The sequence below is a fragment of the Lepeophtheirus salmonis genome, chromosome 4 (assembly GCF_016086655.4).
Source record: "Lepeophtheirus salmonis chromosome 4, UVic_Lsal_1.4, whole genome shotgun sequence".
Classification (NCBI taxonomy): Eukaryota; Metazoa; Arthropoda; class Copepoda; order Siphonostomatoida; family Caligidae; genus Lepeophtheirus; species Lepeophtheirus salmonis.
The window spans coordinates 49,147,136-49,168,021 of record NC_052134.2 but is presented as its reverse complement, the minus strand read 5'-3'; the positions used below and the strand labels follow the sequence as shown (position 1 = coordinate 49,168,021).

Sequence of the window (20,886 nt, the reverse complement as noted above, 5' to 3'; positions counted from 1 at the left end):
TCTTTTTTCTCTCCTTAAAGAGATCTTAGAAAATAACTTTAATAATATAATTATTATATTGTCTTACAACATAAAGAAAAATACTTTATTTTAATAGTTAATAATACATTATTCAACGAAATGAAGGTGTTGGAGTGCTTGCAGGCTGGAATCTATATTATTATTGTTACTTAAGCTGTATAATACGAAAATAATCATTGGAACTTTCAACCTTTAATGGTTTGGCCATTAAAGGGTTGGCCTTTTTTTTAATCACGTTTTTAGGGTATAACTTCAATTCAGTACCACATTTCGACATGAAAAAACTAAACAGATGAAAATAAAAGTAAATAACCAATTTATATAAGCATTTCAGCATTTGAAAAATGGATAATTTATGTCTTTACCTTGATTACAATTAATAAAAAATGTATACAACCACCAAAAATCGATTAAAATGAAATACCTTACTTAGAGGCTAATATCTTTTTTATTTTTTGATCAAGTGCTTTATTTCCTAGTTAAAGTTATCGAATATACCTTGCATTTCAATTTTAAAAAAATGCCTTTCAAAAAGGTCGTTTTTGATTGATCTTTGGTCAATTTAGTTTTGATATTTATTAAGGAATTTTCATAAAATAAGCTGGTTAGGTTGCGTTGAATATAGATTACAATAATTTTTCAGGGAAAAAATTGTTTTGTGTATGAGGTTTTAGCTAATAATTTATACTAATATAATTAATAATTTATATGTAAGAGGATTAAAACAATTTCATAGATGCTTCAAATTCATAATAATTGATAGATATAAAACTCATGATACTTTTAATATTTTTTCACCAGAATATTACAAGGCCAAACCTTTAAAGGTTGAATAGTCATTTTCCTGTTTTACTGCTTAAATAACAAAAATAAATTTGGGTTTCAGTCTGCAGATAAAAATGCTGTTGCATTGTGTAACGAATGTTTACTTCATCGAGATGTGAGGTGACCTAAAGATGGGATTGTAGGTCAATGAAATTTTGCATACAGGGTGAGGATTCAAAAAGTAGAAAATTTTAAAAACCATTGTCACTTCTAAAATTTTTATTTTTGTACCATTCTTGAGACAAACTTTTGAGGCAAAAGTTGGTAATTCAACAGTTTTCTACCCTTTTTATTCAATATGTCTCCATCAATTCGGAAAGATGGCTTCAATACGGGGACGAACAGAAGCACAGCTATCCTTGATGAAGTCCGTGAAAAAGTTGTTCCAGTCTCCCGTGATCACGGCCTTCAGGGGAGCGATATTCGGGTCAGAAGTCTTGTTCGTCTTGCCCTCTTAAGACACACAAAACAGCAAAGTCCAGGGGGTTCACGTCGGGTGAGTTCGAAGTCCAGAAGTCTGCCAGTCAGAAGACAGCCATGTTCTCTCTGAAGAAATGATGAACCGGGTTGCCGTCTTGGTCAAACACACAGTTGTCCCTGGGGAACGTGCTCTTCAACCTTAGCAAGACAAGGTGCCTGAGAAACTTGTAGTAGACGTCCTAGATTTACTTTCTTGTTGGCCTTGAAGAAGTAGTGAGGCATCTTGCTGCTTTCAGGCGCCACGACGCCAAGGACCATGACATGAGTTGGATGTTTGGTCTTGAAGGTTTCCATGACTTGAGCTCTTGATTCAGCCAAGAACCAACCACTTCTCTTGTTCAGAATAGTGTCCACTGTGGAGATCTTCTTGTCGGAGATCGACTTGTGCGTGTAGGAGATTGTACACCCTCTGCCGTTTTGCTTTTTGCTCGGACAAAAACCAAACAATCATTAAATTGTAGCTCTTTGTCAGCTTTTTCGAATGGGGCCAAGTACAAAATTGTCAGACTTTTAGAACTGAGGATAGACGGACTCGAAGAGGATTCTAACTTTTGAGTCCAGACCCTGTAAGTTATATTCTTACCATATGACACCAACTTTTCCATACAAGTCAACAAAAAATTCGGAAAAAGTTGTCAAACTTTTCCGGCCTAACAAATATGTCTGTCTGTCTATGCATACGTACGCTCGATTCTTGTAGTTTCATGATAAGATAATAAACTTGCTTGGTTAATATTTTACTCTTTAATTAGTAATGTAGTCGTATATGTTGTGTGATTGTAAAGAGCCTTCAATTTTGCATAGATAATTATATTTAATTTACATATAATACACGTCAATACAAAAAACAAAAAAAGAATAATTTTTCTCTTAATTGAGTGTTGATTAAACCCTTGAAGAATAGTTATCGTCAACTTTTATATTTGGAGGTGCCTCAAATTGAAATGGAAGTAGACAAAATTGATTTTCAGAATACAAGAATGAGAAATGGATATATTTTATTTTTAATAGTGACGATATTGGGGACAATATATATCTCATAAATCAAATGAAGATTTCAAACTATTGTTAAAACCTTTGTGTATCGTAAATCATCCCAGTAATTTGAATACATAACCTATAATAGACTCAAATATGTCTATTAAATATTGAGCTTTATATACCGAGTGGTAGATTAAAATCTGAATACTTTGAATTGTCAAATTCAACAAGATATAATTTATTAATTAACTATAGAATTTCAACAAAATTGATAGTATTAATAGATGTGTGGCTCATCTTTCTCAATCATTAATGTAGCCACTCTCTTAGCAGCAATTATGGCTTCCAGTCAGTGATGAAAGGTCTGGCACCTGATAGAGATATTCTCCTCTGTCCTGGTGTACCAGTTCTGTCTGACAGTGGGCTTCAGGTTTATTTATAAAACAAATTTGTACACTCCTGGGTACTTATTATAACATCAACTCTTACTTTCTTAAATTTAAAAGGATGCTCTATTAAAGGGATGAGTACTTCCTTATACGACAATGATATAGAATTTGATTATTCGATGAGTTGAAACAGTTTTGACTGAATTGAGTCAAACATAATTTCTTTTGGAAAAAATCTTATTATGTTATATAAATAAGTAAAAAAGAAGTCCACAGGACCGGTACTAAGAACCGACAGTCTTAAGAGGCAGTCATAAGACTGGGGTGAACCGAATAAATAATGACAGATACAACACACTTCACATCATTTCATATTAAATTTTGGTTCTCCAACTTTTATTATTATACTTTAACTCTTGAGGAGAGAACATCTAAGTTTTGAGTAACTAAGTGTGAGTGTAAAATTGAAAAGCGATGAGTAAAACAAAGGAGTTCATAGGGAGTTATCATCTATTGAATTAAATCAAAGTTTGTCTATTCGTTGACACGTAATAGCTTCAGACAATATCGGATACTATCACTAGTTAATAAATAAAATGATTTTGATACTTTAAAAAATCACTACAGGATTGTTTTAATTTAATTATCTCTTTCAGTCAAAACTATTATACAAATAGCAAAATAGCCTTAATGTTGTCAAAGAACAGGAAAGAAAAAAAGAGTGTGCCTTCTCTCTACAAACTATTTCTTGAATTATCTTACGTTTCTATAAATAAATTGTTTCGATAGATCATTTGAAGTGTTACTTAAATATCGACAACATTCTCAATCAGTTATAGAAATCAGATCAAATCGATTCTATTTGATGTGAGGCCATAATATTGTAACTTCACAAAGGCTCACACATCAAATGATGTCATCAGTAGTGATGTCCAAATTATGTAAATAAGATCTATTTGCATTTTTGGCTTTTATTTACATTTTTTTTTTTTTTTGCATTTTCGACATTTATTTGTATTTTTTTTTTGCATTTTTAGGTAGAAAATGTATATTTGTGCAATCATTTCATAGTAACAGAGCTCTGATAACAAACTCTCTATGTTTTCCCTTCCAACACAAGAGAACTCTGTCTCTTGGGGTCCCCACCCCTGTTTATCCTATCCATCTTGCCGCCAAAGTTATTGAGGTTTTTACAATCCATTTTTTCTCTATAAATATTAAGTGCATCCATTTTTCTTTTCATTACTTATATATCACTCTACTGGAAAACACTTAGCTTGTATACCGTATTTTATTAAGTATTCAGTATAAAAAGTGAACAGTATTTGACTATCCCAAAGATTGTGGAACCTTCAGTTCTCATTATGGAATACTGACCTGGTGATGGCCTTGGTCTTTATAAACATCCCCCGACCCAAGATCGAAGACAAGGAGTTCAAAGACTTCATGGGGAAGTACGCCAAGAAGACAATGTCCAGCTGTACCACCATGATCAGGACTATGGATCGTGTACAAAATCAAGGAGAACTGGAAGGACAAGTCCTTGTTCGTGTCCATTGATGAAACAGCGGACAATCTAGGTATGCCTATTTATGTAAGTCTGACAGGTTATTTGGATGGTGCATTCCTGGAAAGGCCATACTTGATTAACATGCTGAACCTGGAACTCACCAATAACCGTACCCTGCAGTAGGTCATCAACTCTTTCAGCTTCTTGGAAATGACCAGGACTTTTATAGGATGCTACTACTCCTTACAAACGGTCGTGCTTACTGTTTCAAGGCTAGTAAATGCATGAAAATGATGCACCTAATCTCATACACAGTCTTTGTTTCAAGCGTGTTGCTTAACTGGTTAGATACTCTTTCCCAAATGTAGACAAGATGATATTCATTAACTTTGCCCGCCGCAAGTTGGAGCTTGCTGTCTTTTGAATGTTCCCCACTCTCCGATGTCCGTTCTTACAACAGGGAACATGGCTTGAGGCAGCCTTTTAGTGCTGTGAAAACTTATTCACCATTAATGACTCACGTTGAGAGCTAAGCTATCGAGGAGTCTAAGAAACTTTTTGAGGAAGGCTCTCTTTCCCAAGACTTCTCCTTAATTAAGTCAAACTTTAAAGGTCATAAATGGGAGCATCACTTCGCTCGGGGAAATACCTTGTCGATCATTAATAAGGCCTGTTAGACCCTGCACATCCCCAAAGTATGCTCACAAGCTGGAAGAGATTCTCCAGCAGAACCCAGCATTTGAGAATATGAGTAATATTGTTATTGTGCTCTCTGGAGAGAATGTGTCTGGCGTGAAGGATAATCCCATTGTCATAGCGACCTTCTACTGTGTCCACATGACATTTGGGAACTGTCAAAGCGCATTTAACATTTCCTAGGACCTTCTCATCAATAAGAAGAAGAGGCTAACGGAGGAATCAGATGATTATTCAGGGGAATAAAAACTTGCTGGAATAAAAAAATTATAATTTTATAGAACTATTTAAAAGCAAAATAAACCTTTTTCTACTGAATTTATGTGCTTTTTTGGCCTTTTTTTGCTTATCTTTTTGCATATTTAGCTCAATTTTTATGCATTATTAGGACATCACTAGTCATCAAACTAATATTACTACGTATCTTATCCCATCCCAGAAATTATATTGTAAAATATTAATAAAACGTTCAATTTATGAAGTAAACCCCTAAATTTTCTTATTATTAAAAAAGATTGTTTTTTTGATAACATATAACATACATAGTTGATAAGTAGATCGCTGTTAAATATCATCTCCTTAATGCGTAGTTCAATGCACAGCTCGTATATATAGTACTTATTCCATAACAGTTTACTGTGGATAAATTGACTGAGAAATAATTGGAGCCATTACGTAGTAGATTCACTAATTCGTCACAGATTAGAATGTATTAGGAGAATAATTATGGAATGAAGTCCATGAGATACACTTCGCTTTTTAGAATAAAAAAGGTTATCATGTAGGATTTTCCTTTCAGCTGTTTTCATAAGAACTCTTGTATGGCTTAAGTCGCAGTATCATCTAATTACTTCCATATATATTATGAATTCAATAAAGACATTAAACATGCGAGGACCCAAAACTTGCAGTAGCATTTAATTACGATTTTATTCCCCTTATTTGTAACCCTTTCAGGCGCACAAGGAATTGAAAAGAAAATCAAAGATAATTACACGGGGGAACTATTTGTTTGGGGGAGGGGAATTTGGTACAAATGAATTGAAGAGAATAATCATCGAATTCATCTTTGAGCACAGAATTCATAACTGATCTCAGTTTTTCTCTCAATCATCTAAATTATGAAATATCTGGGGTTATAGTAATTCGTGACTATTATCGTTCCGAGTCAGTTTTTACTCTTAAAACATTCCCGAAGTTAAAAGTAGGATAAATTCAACTGATGTATAGTTGTTTTTTGTGATTATAAAGTGTTTGTATGGATTCTGTATCTTGTTCTGAACTCAATAGCTTTTCATTTTTAGGCTGAAAAGTCTTTTTTTTTAGACTCTTATAACTTATTCAAAGTACATCGTGATGAGGAATATCAGATATCTGTTTTTTATAGAAAAATATTCATTATATAATTAAAAAAAATATATATATATATATTTAAAAAATATGCATCTCTAACGTTTTTTGTTCCATTTTGTAGTGAGCCCATTTTGAATGTCTAAACACGACACAAAACTAAACAAATTGAGTTCGACTGAACTCAAAAAATTGACTCAAATTCAACAACACTACAATTATATATATTTTTGTATCTTTTCGGAGGAAACTTTGTGAGTTACAATTAGTGTAGTATCAGTCCTTATTTATTCCGTCTAGTCCAGTTCATTCTTAAGATCGGTCCAATTACCCATCCCTCCTCGTGACAACTACTTGTGACTGATCTAATCAAACGTCATGTTAGCTAAGATGCTTTTATTTTTAACTTTATAAATCCTAATGATATTGATATCCCTTTAAGGCTATGAATATATCTTTACTACTAAACATAGAATATACAGTTTAATCAAAACATTGAGACTAATGGGGTAATTCGTGTCCTATTATATAATTTCTGGCTCTTTTATTTTTGAAGAAAAGTTGGCAGATGACTAATAATGGGATCATTTATCTGTTTGCAATCCATGCACCACACATGAGAATGGGTTGATGTTCATATTTAGTATTTTCTTCAATACTATTTACATATAATATTTATTTACTAGGGGTATAATTGTTCTTTCTTAAATGTGATTGTTTACTAATGACGTAATTATGAACATGAATTTGATTGGTCCATTTCATTGTTGAGATGAGCAACATGGAGCTATGATGGGAATAAGAGGTTGATGCCGTTGTAGTTGGCAAGACATTTAAATTGTAGTAGTAATGAATATGTATGTTAGCACCCGTGAACTGTAATTTCATTCCCAGTAAATTCATTCCCTGTAAAATTCATCCCCGGACATTTCATTCCCACTTTAAGATTTAATGACGTCATAGGGTCAAAACTACTAAGTAGATGGTATGTATGTAAGGAGGCCTGAGCTTTCCAGACTGGAGATGAGTGATTAATTGTGATGTATGGGACACGGATATGAAGGATTTATGGATTATAAATGACCTCATCATAAGTTTTTAATAGTGAGTAAGAATGGAACTCCGATCCGTGGATATTGTTTTTATCTAGTTCAGATATACGTAATTAATAAGTAAGTTTGCTCGAGTCTCTCACACCCTTCACCCGGATCATTTACACTCACCTGCTTTAAGTTCATCTCTGGATTGAAACCGTCTAACGTTACTAAATATCCATTTGTTAAGTGGGAAAAAAATGTCCGGGAATGAAAATACTAGGAATGAAAAGACAAGGAATAAATTTACTGGAAATGAAATGACCGAGCACTGTTAACACCATAGAGGGCGCTTTAATTATTTGTATACTGCATTTTAGTATATCTTTCTTCACATAACTCTTTAGTTTTACGTGAAGTATAGGAGAGATTAATATATAAAAAACATTCTTTTTCATTGTTTTGGTTAACTAAGTACTGTTATAAATAATGTCAGAATCGGTACCAGAGTCTATCATTTTTAATAGAATTGTCACCAGAATCCGGATTGGGATTTTTTTTTTGAATTGTCCCATCACTAATAATGCATAATATAAACCTTTCCCTCAGACAACCTACACAACGTTTTTAAAAAGTTTATGGAAACAAACTACATACATATATATCGGTTACATCACTTTACACAAAGTCATGAATATGAATTTATTTCTAAATAAGTAGTTATTATTTACTCCTTCTTTCAAATTACGCATTTAATAATATATAGCGTGTAGGTAAGAATAGTTTGACTACCCATATCTACAACACAAGTCATTAAATGTCTCATTCTTCATTCTATGCTCATTTTCTCAGACCCCCCACTTTATAAATTTGAAAAAATTCTTTCTTTACCTAATCATTTACACAAATATTTTAGGCCTAATAACTTTTATGGGAGATAAATAAGAGTAATGCTTGCTAGAAAATATGAAGTATTTAGGCAATTTCTTTGGTTCAATATAATATGACTTTCAATAGATCAAAATACACTTAGTAAAATATGAAAGAAGCAAATAAAATTACCCCCATTATGTGACAAAAAGTAAGTAATCAACAATATTTGAAAGTGAAAGGCTGCGTGAGATGTCATTTTTTTCAATGTGTTTTACATATTAGACTACGTTTGATACTTTTTTTTATGGAGAGAGTCTCCATACGATTTTCGACTAGGGTTAGAATCAGGGGAAAGATTGAATAGTGAATCAGATACTAGAGATATCCATGGAATGGATATCATTATCTCTCAGAGATATAGTGTTCAAAAGACCAGTCCAGTCTTTACTCAACATTTTAAGGATTTTTATGCACCAACGAACAGACGAACTTTGTTTTATTAATATATAACATAATTCCCCAAGAAATCTTCATTTTTAATCTATGTTTTTCATGAGCAAATTCACACGTGAACACTCAATACTTTGATTTTCTCTTTTCAAGATGGAATAATAATTATAATATCCTGAAAAAAAAACAACAAACCTATAACATGTTCAGGTTACCAATAACAACGAAACTTGCACACTTAACAATGCCAGAATTTACAGCCAAATATATTCGTACGCATCCTCCATTATTATGCAGCTCTGAGGATACTCACGTTCTTTGCTAAGCCGTATCCAACGTCCCAATCATTATTTTATATAATATCCTTCCGTTTTTTCTTTCTTTTTTACTATAAGCTAATTCAACACGCGCTCGTTGTTAAAAAGGATTCCTTGGTTCATATTTTACAGTAGAAAGTTGTGTAAAACATGATTGGATCGATTAAAATACAGCCATACTGTATGGTAAGACTATAGAGCTGATACATAAAGCTGTAAATCTCAAGCATCTTGTGCGAGGTTGACTCTGTAGTTGCAAACCTAAACAGTGTCTTTTATTGGTTTATAGTGAGTGCTAAGCTGCTTTACTTCCGAAAAATACTTGTATTTATTTAATAGTAGAAGTGAGTATGTCTTAGAATACGGGAGTGGCTTTTTCGAGTTGGGAATATGAGCAACCTTTTTTTGATTTTCCAAAGGTGCCATCGTTATTATTTATTGTGAAGAAATGATCTAAGTTTAAAATACTAACTAGTGAGTGTATTCCTAACAAAGCCAGAGTAACAATGAGGGCTTGCTCGGAAGTTATAAATGTAAGTCATTTTTGGACTCGGTTTAGAATTGAGGATTGATACCCGAATAATTTTGGTTTATACGTCGTTTCTATGTATTTATGGAGTGGGATTTGTGTTAATTTCCTTCATCACAGGGCTCCTTGTAGTTTATTAAATAAAACACCAGGACAGCTAAGCTCCTCTCGGCCAAAAAGAGTCCGGGACTTGCAATGTTCATTATCAAAATAAAGATTTTTATTGTTCCAAATTGCCTTTATTTTAATTATTATTATTTATTAATTTATTCGCTTTATGGAACAGTGTCCACCTAACACTGATTTTGAACGGCATTTGATCACATCAAGAGCAGGATTCGACCCTTGAAGCCAAATAAATTTAAATAAGTTAGGTCCAAGACCTCTTTTCCCCTTTTTGTTGTGTCCGCCTCTCAGTTCACCTCTCTACTTATTTATTTATTCCTTATGTATGTATTTAAAGAGTTGAATCACACTAAAGAACAGATTGTAATGCCATTTTGACAGCTGTCTTTTGAAGGTTGGTACACAATGAAAATGGGGGCAAATAAATAACATAAAAAATCAAAAAGTATCTCATAACTAGCAGTACTGGCGAAAAACTTTACCAGAGTAATATTTTTATGATGAACATATTAAAAATAAGAATCTAATTGAAATTTTTTGAACCAAATAAGAGGCTCTACGTTGAAAAAAGTTTGAAAAACACTGCCAAAGTGAAGGAATCTGTATTTAATTTTATAAAATCATTCTGATTTTTATTTAAATGAAGAGGAAAAAAAGTCATATTAATTAAATGCATTAATTACTTTTAATCTTGCTACTAAGTGCATAGCTAAGTATTTAATTTCCCCCGTAATTTCTTCTAATACTTCAGACTAGGGATGTTACGGATTAAAAAACTCACAAATCCAATCAATCTGTGAAAAAAGCTATAATACATTTTCACAAGGAAACGATTTTTACTAAAATTTACTATTATTTGGTTTTATTGAAAGTAAATCTGCTTAGAATTCAATTTAATTCTGAGTTCTGAGACCTTAAACATAAAGGAAATAGCATATTCTCTACTTACGTTTTTATATCTCAAGATTATTCTATAATCTATATAGACTGAGAAAAGAAAATTGAACTACAGTCATTCATATTATTTATTAGAAGTCGGCAAATTAAAAAAATATATATATGAGTCGGTTATAGTATACCACTTGTTTATAAAGTTGGACAAAACGATAAAATAGTGTGTTTATTCTATTTTGAGACTTGAAACTGTCTTCCTTTCGATCTTGTTACTGCTTTTATAGAATGGTGTCGATAGTCCTTTTATAGGGGTTTAAAGCTCCCCAAATAAAAACATAAGTAAAATTGACCAAATTTCCAAAGAAAAGTAACCTAAATTTGAGATCCCACCCGGGGAGCTACGATTTTTGGCACAGTGATACCCCTAGTTATGTAGAGCATGCTGCCAAAGTTTCATATTCGTAAGAGTTGGGCAATTTTTTTTATTGTTGATGAAGTACTTGCTAGTATATTTCAGATTCAAAAGAAAAAAATAAAATCAAAATTGAGGTCTGAAGAAATTGAAGTATTCTACTTTTGACTTCATGTTTCGAATCCTCATACCTCAAAATAGTAAAGTACCAAATTTCAAGAGTTTATCTCTTTTGGGTAAAAAAAAATATACAAGAAAAGTAGTATCGGTAATAAGACATTAAAGAGACCTTAAAAACTGTGGTTTAAGACGAGTACATATATATCAGAAATGACTCAGAATTAATTGCTGAAATTTGAACACTTAATCTATTCATGAATTCGAGCTTTTTGTACCAAAAATCATCCAAAACTTTGAGGATCGAGTGACATTTTTGATTTTCTTTCGTTAATTTTACATGGAATGACCCATATTTTGTAAACCAAAGCCATTTCAGGCAAGTACAACACATGTATACGAGTATACAGAGTTTAATGGATAAATCCAGACAGAGTTTGACTTTATAAGAAAAATGACGGTCCACTTAATGGCTATATATGATATGTTGAGAATTTTTGGAACCATTTGGCTCCGATTTAAGCGTGAAAATATAAAAAAATAACCGTGGAATTGACGCGAAGAGCGACTATGACTTAATTAGTTCGAGCTAAAGGGCTATCATCGACTTTACCAGATACCCCTGGATTACTGTCTATGATATTCTAAGCGTATTAACGAATCAGACGACATCACCAGGAGGCTCCAAAAAGCCCCAAATTGACAAAAAGATAATTCTGACATTCTGGGTTGGCCCAAAGAGATCAATTTAGTCGATCCCAACGAATCAATGATGAAGCTGGCCAAGGGCCAAACTATGAGCATGATGCCGTTGAATAGGGCTGTAAAGGAATTAAGCCTCATTTCCACTTGGCTTTGACGGTCAAAGCCAAGCTCCCAGAGCCCTGCACCAAGATCTTGAGGCCTTATCTGGGCCAAATTCATTTTCTTAGATTTTTCTCATACGAAGAAGTTTTCAACTTCCCATATCAACTGGAGGACCGACAAGTTGATCGCTTAGAACTACTCTGAGATCGTCCAGAAACAGAAGAAGCACTCCACTTTTGTCATACTCCTCAGTTTCGTCCCGAGTTTGTGCGACTTCATACACCCTTATTCTTCCGGCCAATGCAAAGATTTATCAAAGTGGACTAGTCCAAGAGTCATAAAACTTCCTAGAGAACACTCTCGTCCCATGGATGAACAAGGTCGCGTTTGAGAGCACGTCGTTCTTCCAAAGAGAATCTGTGCTGACGCACAGCAGCCAAATTTTTGCTGGTGCAGAGTCTCTTTGGAAGAAATACGTTGAACAATGTGTCAGTTTTTTGACGTCGAGACGGGACCCCCAGTTCCCCCAACATGAGCCTATTAGACTTCTACGTCTCAGGTTAGTCATCAGATGAGGCTTGTCCCAAATCCCTCCCCTCTGTGAAGGCTTTCAATGTCAGCATCATAAGTGATGCCAATTAGCAGGATCTCCCGCACGTCACACACTTCTGTGCCAGCTTCATGTTCGGGATCGAGCACGTGGTGGAACTGACGCCGGCTGAATCGATTGAGGTGCTATTTCTATTCTTATATTGTTAAACAAAGGCTGTAGACCTCGTTATTGATCTTGATGAAATCAAAATTTGTCGGGATTTATCTATTAGATTCTGTGTAAATCTGTGTGATACTGGAATTATTGTGGTAGGGGTGAACAGACACTTTCAAAACGGTACTATAAAAAATGGATATTGGAACTGATTCTTGCTGTACCATTATGTTACAAACAAATTTTCCTGTTGATGACGTTACCCTCAAATTTTTGATCTAGAAAATGGTACTTTCTAAAGCAAGGCAAGAAGGAAAAATCCCTTTTCTAAATTCCTCATGTTTCTGTGTTAGCCCCTTACCCCCAACCGAAAATCCTGCAGATGCTCCTGTAAGTGCGTGTTAATTTAACGACATTTTTACTTTGTTATTAGTCAAATGGAGTTGCATCGATTAGATATAAGTAGAACTTTTAGTACTACAATTAATCCATCTGACGTAAGAAGTTGAAGACAATATATGTACATAAAAATAATTTAAAAAAAATAAAGGAAAGGAAAAATCACAAGATATTTTTTTACTTCATACTCGTAGAATACACACAGCCTTATTTAAAAAAACAAAAAAAAAACATTTATTGCTACATATACTATAAAAACATACAATCAGTACAGGGACATGTAAAAAATACTTTAACTTGTGGTGCCCTGAAATAGTTTAGTGGTTAGGTGTCCTAGTGCAGTTAGTTCAGAACGTGATCAAGGGACGGTGCATTGTTTAGCCAGGGCAACATCAGAATTCAGAAACTGTTGAGGCTGGAGACGGAAGGTCCTTATTAAGGTCAAAAATTGTCCAAAAGCCCTGCCCACTCAATTATAAGGTTAGGACATACATACACTACATGAACTGGTTCTTCATCTCTTAAACCACACCCACGACATAGTGGACTAGCCTCATAGTGCATAAGGTGATAATATTGGGATTGGAGATAATGCCCCAGTGGTAAATTGAGCACAGGAGCTAATACACAAAACCTAATATTTCATCGACATATTTAAGTCATTTATAAGCCTTGTATTCCAATTTGGGAGATGAGTTGAGGTACCCAAGAATTTTAACTATAGTTTAAAACCTTTATTTGATTTCATATATTGACCCATATATAGTACCTATCAAATAGATAAAATCTATCCATTTTATTGTCAGGACCAATTTAGGCTAATTTAAATGCAATTTACGGCGCACCCAGGGGAAAAAAATGAATAATTTGTGGATAGAAATTGATAATAATTCGTCAAAGAGTACAATTGTTGAACAAACTATAGTTTCAGAAAAATAATTCTACCTTGCTTTTATTGACGGGCAACACACGGAGTATCGAACCGACGCACATTGAGCACAAAAGAATGAATTATTTTCCGAGCGTGTTGTTCACAGACTATGTCGATAATGTATATTCATTTGCCAAAGTTCAAGACCACCAGGAGTATTTTGTTATTTTTAGCAGAAAGGGAATGAAACAGTCAATTTCATCATGGCGTCATCGCTCATGAATGTTCTCTTTTTGTCTGCATAAATCCCAAATATTGCGAAAAATTGATGGCATTGTGAAAAACAGTCACATCTTTGTGGCAATTTAGCACTCAGAATAGCTTTCTTCCTGTAACGTAACTGTTTTAGACCTTTGAACGTCAGAGAGGGTACACGTTAAGAAAACGATTATTATCAGAGGTGGTCTGAAACTTTTGCAAATGAATGTACATTACAATTATTTTCCCAAAATTAACTCAGTAATCTTTTTCTCTTATATGTAGGGGTCAATAGTGAAGACAATCACTCAAACCAATACCCTCACCTTCAACCACATCCTCCAACCTGGTCTTGAACCTAGCACAGGGCTGAATGAGGAAACTTTTGTTCATTTTGGTCACTGCCTCGAGAATGGAAATCCTGAAGCAGTCAACAGGATGATATGCATGTTTATTGGACTCTCTTTCCCACACGCCTCATGTTAGTCCAAGGTGTTGATCCCTGGCGGGCTATGAGGCTAAATTTTATTCATTTTAATGGTGTATTCCATTAATTTATTATCAGTTATTAGCCCAAAACGATCTCATCCATTATATGTACTACTTGAAAGCCTCGACAACATTGTAAAGGGTTGATTTGAGCAGCTTAGTAAACTAATAATCTCTTTGGGCGTACGCCCTGTATGGAGGCATACAATAATCGATAAAAATAAAGGATTTGGTATTTTTTTAATACTGTTTTGTCAGCTAAATCTGATGAACACACTTTCATAAAGATAGATCCGTGGGTTGCAAAAATAGTGAGGTCTAAACGTTATAAAAATTTAAATCCCCACCTTTTATATATTGTCTGGTTCTAGAAAAATTGTCCTGGAGGAAAATTGTCATTGTGGAAAATTAGAAGTCATTTCAGATGGGATAATGCTTTAGTACATAATCATTAATTCATTTCAAAAGCGGCTTTTGTAATGAATTTGAAATACTCTTTAAAATTCTACTTTTGAGTTTAATTTGAATATAACTTCCTAGTTTTCAAAAATAGTCTTACATTTTACGTTTATGTTTCCCTTTCTTTCAAAAATATACATTTTACTAATATTAGCTTGCCAAGTTATTGCGTTTGATGGATTGATACACATTAAAAAAATAATAAGCCTCATATAATACAATTGTTAGTTCATTTTTATTTTGTTAACTAAAAAAAATGACAATATTTAAAAAAAGTATTTTATCTTTCCATGTTAAGAATTTGTAAAAAAAATATATTTGATTAATTAAATTTTAACGTTACAAATATAAGTTTATTACCAATATGAGATTTTGTGAAAATTCCACTCAAAAGTACATTAAAGGATATTTATTTTCAGTAAGTACGTTAAACGATTACAAGAAAATAGATTTAAAGCAATAATTAAGTGTTATTTAATGGTTTCTTTTTCCATATTCCAGAGATGCCAATATTTCCTAAATTTATTCTACATAAGCTATGACTACCTTTTCTTCGCTTCCTTGATAATAGTTCCTTTATATCTAGTCTATATTTGAAGTTGGTGTTTAACAAGAAAGTTGTTTGATCCTTTTGATACTAATTAATATGCCATGAACAAACTAAAAAATATATTATTCGCTAGGTGGTGTGCCAATCTGTAGCTTCTTGTTTAAATTAACTGTTTTCAAAAATGACGCATGATGAGATAAATTTTCAGAGCCCCTTAATCTGAGTTACGTACATTTATATTTTATAGTAAATAATATTTACCATAAGATGGCGCACAATGTGTTGATTTAAAAAAAAAACTTATATAAGTAAACAATGCTCGTTCCCCATTGATGTTCATTTTAGGTGTGGTAAAGGTATATCAATTATTTTGAATACATTTTTTTTTAAAATTTCCTCTTTAATTTTTATCTCCTTTGCAATCAAAACAGTCCTTTTTCGACAATGTACCTTCCATAGCGTAGTAGATCTTTGACATCAAAACTAAAGGAACGCAGTCGACGAAACCAAAATGGCATGTGATTCTCAGTTAAGGTATTAAGCCCATAAACACTATTCACATTTTCAACTGCCAGACTTGCATTGTACCCTTTATCGAAGAAAAACAGTAAAATTTGCCGTATTTTCTTTTTGCTGGTGCTCATTTTTGACAATCGCTCAAACAATACTGAGAAAAACAATCACAAAACTGTTTTAAGTTATTTTAAGAACAAAAGCTTATCTTTCTAACACGTTAATCGATTGTGCGTTAGAAGGCGAGATGTATATTAATAAAGGCATCCATTGGAAAAATAATGCATATTTTTTTAATACATCTTTTTTATACAACCTGAAAGTTTTAATAAATAATGATCAATTTTCCAGGCTTACAAATCTGAGCAAAAAAAACTATATGACAAGGAACTAAAGAGCCTGTTATAGCAAAATCTAATTTAATAATCTTCAGTATATAGAAATATCTGTGGGTGTAATTCACCCGGAGAAGTACAGCGATATTGATCCGAACGTCTCTTTCTGTCTTATTTTCTAACACAAGAGTGACTTGCAATGTAGAAAAACTACCATAGACTCAGAAGTTTGACATGATTTCCAACATAGAAATTGTTTCGCATAACCTATAATTACAATAGTTAAAAATGTATCTGTCGAGAAGCAGTGGGCGGCCATGTCCAAGGACTGAATCAAGAAGTGTAACGACGTTTTTAGGCCCTGTTTGGAGGACATGGTAGCAGCCAAAGGAAATCATTTTAAGAACAGAAAGATATATAAATAAAGAAGTTGCCTCAATATTGTAGTCCTTTTAATTCTTGAAAAAGTTTAACCTATTTGTTCGTGATCAAAAAGTCCATGATTTTACCTTGCACACTGTATACAGGGTGATGACTCAAAAATACGAATCTTATTCAAGTCCGTCTAGCCTTAGTTCTAAAAGTCTGACAATTTTGAACTAAGCACCATTTGAAAGAACTGACAAAAAGCTACAATTTGATGTTTGTTTTATTTTTTGGCGATCATGTATGAATAGTCAACAAGCAAAACGGCACGGGTATGTGATCTCCTCCGTGCGAAAATCGACAAGTGGACGCTATTCTAAACTGGAGAAATGATGGTTTCTTGGTAGATTCAAAAGCTCAGGTCAAGGAATCCTTCAGGAACAAACATCCAGCTCAGATCATTGTCCTTGGTGTCGTGGGTTCCAACGGCAGCAAGATGCCTTACTACTTTTTCAATACCAAGGAGAAAGTCAAGACGGACGTCTACTACAAAAATCCATGTACCATGTCTTACCAAGGTTGAAGATCACGGATTCTAGGGACAACTATGTGTTTACCCAAGACGGCAACCCGGCACACACGTCCATGAAGGTACAGCATTTCTGTACGGAAAACATGGCTGCCTTCTTACCGGCAGAATTCTAGTCTTCATCCTCTCCCAACGTGACCCCTGGACTTCTCTGTTTGGTGCATCTTGTAGGTGAAGAACAACCCGACTTCTCACCCGAATGTTGATGCCCTCAAGGCCGTGATCAAGGAGAAGTGGAACAACTTGTCCTCGAACTTCTGTTCGTACCTGTATGGAAGCCATCATTCAGAATGGAGGGTGACATATTGTATAAAAAGTGTAGAAAATTCTTAAAAATATCAAGCTTCCCATAAAAATAGCAAATAAATAAATATATGTAAAAGTCAAAATGCCCTATAAAATTTTATAATTTTTGAGTACTCACCTTGCATACATAATAACCTTTCTAAATACATACATACATAGGCTCCATTGTATTTAAGAGTGAGGGATTGAGTCTGAATTAAACTTTTTTTCTTAACATTTAGATATTAAAGGTATTTTGTTCTTGGTCACTTTTCCTTTCTTTTTATCGTCCCTATTATTCTATTTAGCCACAAGGTACACACTTTGTATATTACTAACATATTTCTTACATATATATATGTATTTATTAGGGTGATGTTGGTGCCGAATATTTATTTAATTTGGACGGATAGCCTTTATTTGGTACAATCTCTAATTATGAGTAGAGATGGATGATTTTGGGGGGGATCTTCTATATTTCAAATAACATTAGTGCAGGGGAAATATTGTAATTATATTTATATTCATATATATATTATTATGGATTTTTAAAACAATTTAGCCAAAAATTAGCGAGAAATCTTCTTTCAGAGGAAGATGTTTACACACACACGACCTATTAAATAGTGAACAAAAAAGAGGAACCCGCACACGCATCAACTGTTTTTTCTTTTCTAATCCCTATATTTAGTCGTTTTTTTACACAATTCTTTTAAATTTATGAGTGAAGACGTAAAATGTAAAGTGATTAAAATTGTGTGTAGAATGGGCTGTTAAAAAAAAACCAAAAATCAACATAGTAACCTTAAAACTTTGAAGAATTTCTTTGAAAAGATCAGCTACAATCAGCTGTGGCACGGGAAGAGGGAGTGAGAAAGAAATAAACAAGGACATTGGTATGGATTACTCCGATTTCGTTCTCCAATTCTACTCTGAGTCCAACAAGGACTTACGCTTATAACTCTACAACAAATCCTCATATTCTGTACAACTATACTTTAAGCATTGGAAAATAAAAACACATTGTTCAGATTACCAACTGATATTTTTTTTTTCATTAAGAACCATCACAGCAACAAAAAAAAACTTCACCTGGAGCTCAATGTTTCAATTTGAAATTTTGAGCGGGCGTCTTAGGTCATATTTTATACAATTCTACTACTTATAAACAAAAAAGTTTCAATTAAAGCTCAGTGTCAGTCTCCATTATCCATGAGATTACGGACTTAATATTGTATAAACATCCTCACTTCAATAATTAATGAATACATAGAAAAATAATGATTGCCAATGTGGATTTGTTTTGCACGCGTTTTAAGTCATATTTTATACAACTATACAGATTAGTTACAAAATAGTTTCAATTTTAGCTCACGTATTTTATACTTTAATAAATATTCAAACATGGATAATTAATGAATATTGATAAAAGGGACAAATAATGATTGCCAATTGGAATTTTTTTAGCAGACGCTTTAGGTCATATTTTAAACAAATCTACTACTTAGTAAAAAATTGGGTTTTTGAACAAAGTATGAGCATTCACTTCACCCTAATACATACTAAAGTCCATTGAAGGACATTTCATTACTTACCATTAACGACGAGTCGTGCTAATTTGCTCAATCCCTGCTCACTAATTCCATTCTCTGCCTTACATAAGTAGAGTCCATCATCTGCTCCTGAGGAGGACTCCAGAAAGAGGGAGCCATTGGGGTAGATCCTAGTTATAAATAAGAACACAAATAAAAACAATGAGTAACATACAACACAAGCAATAAGCAATATTTTTATTGACGTTGAGAGAGAAGAAGAGACAATAAAAAACACTCTTCCGTCGTTTTTGGACGGATATTATTATTAGTATGAGTCTGTACGATTACTAATAAAAAAAATATATCTATAATCTTAGAATACTATAATGATCGTATTATATATAATATAAAACTATTTTCTTTATCTGTCTTAAATAATTCTTCTTTTTTTTTTGCCTCTAGAACAATAATATAAGAAAACGTTTCTTTCTCCTTTTATCAAATATTGCATGAATGTCCTTTGTATCCCTTTATTGATGTGTTTGTACTTACTACTTTTAAGTAAGTAAGTAAGTATATCATTAGATAGTTTCTCCTATAAATAGTAAAAGATAAAGGGCTTTGGCATGAGGGATGTAGAGGGCCAAAAGTGTCAAAAAAGAGGTCAAAAGAGCTCAAAAGACTCATTCAAGAAAGTATTGTAAAGGAGGAGATGAATTCCTTTCATTGCTGGTGTCGAAAGTCTACGAAGCCCTTTCCATCCTCATTTTTTAATAGCTCTCTGGAGAGTCTGGTGATCTCTTACATGGCCCCTCATGGACTTGAGGTGATTGGCATTGGCTATTTCCTATAACTCCTCCAGTTCCCCCTTTTGACAAAGCTCTTAATCCTCTCCAACGTGTTGGACTTGCTGACGGCGTAGAAGGTGGTCCCAGAGACGCCCAACCGCTTGGAGTACTTGTATAGAAATTCATCGATCACGTTCAGTTGTCATTTTCTCTATTTGCACGTAAGCTACATAGCTCAGGTTGTTTTTAACAACCTTCCACCACGCTTTTTAATAGATACGTCAAAAAGTATAACTTTTGCCAAGAGTAGTTATATTTTGCCTTCCTTGACTGTTACTGTTAGAGTACCACTGTTATACTCTATGACGTCAACAACTGTCTCTCTTACCCAGGACGGTACATCAAGTTGAAAATTATGGCAAGCCCGATTACATGATGGTGTAACCTTTTAGGTATTTATTTTGACCTTAGGTCTACCGAATTAAGACCCTTGTTAATACCAGCGGTGGGATATATGATTTTGTCAAAATAAAATAAATTATATTTTATATCAAGAGGAAAGAGCTACTACACCTACCAATTTATTAATTTGGAATAATAATTTTTAATTATTCGTTTGTGTAATCTTTAGTTTTTTAGTGATGAAAAATGAATATTTTCTATAAATATTTGTCGTTTTCTTTCGATAGGTATATTTCTCAAAATGAGTAAGGAGCGATAGAATGATTGAGATAAAGTTCTGGGGGGGGGGGGGCAAAAAACTCGCAAAATCTTATTAATATTCTTCGTATATCGTAGGAATGCCATCTTAGGACCAGGTAAACAACGCTATTGAGCGACAATGTCTACCGAAATCTCATAATAATGGCTCCAACGTTTATTATTTTGAATCTTGTAGATGACTATTAACTGGAAACTCCAAAATTTCCATT

At 33.4% G+C, this 20,886-nt stretch overlaps 1 protein-coding gene across 1 annotated transcript in view; it reads right to left on the bottom strand.

Annotated features, from left to right (window-relative positions):
* The window catches only part of LOC121116628 (cell adhesion molecule Dscam1), a 209,078-nt gene that overhangs the window by 31,058 nt on the left and 157,134 nt on the right, over positions 1-20,886 (bottom strand). The window contains exon 14 of the mRNA XM_040710890.2: positions 19,227-19,354. Within this exon, the coding sequence (XP_040566824.2) occupies positions 19,227-19,354 (128 nt within the window). The remainder of the gene's footprint in view (positions 1-19,226; positions 19,355-20,886) is intronic.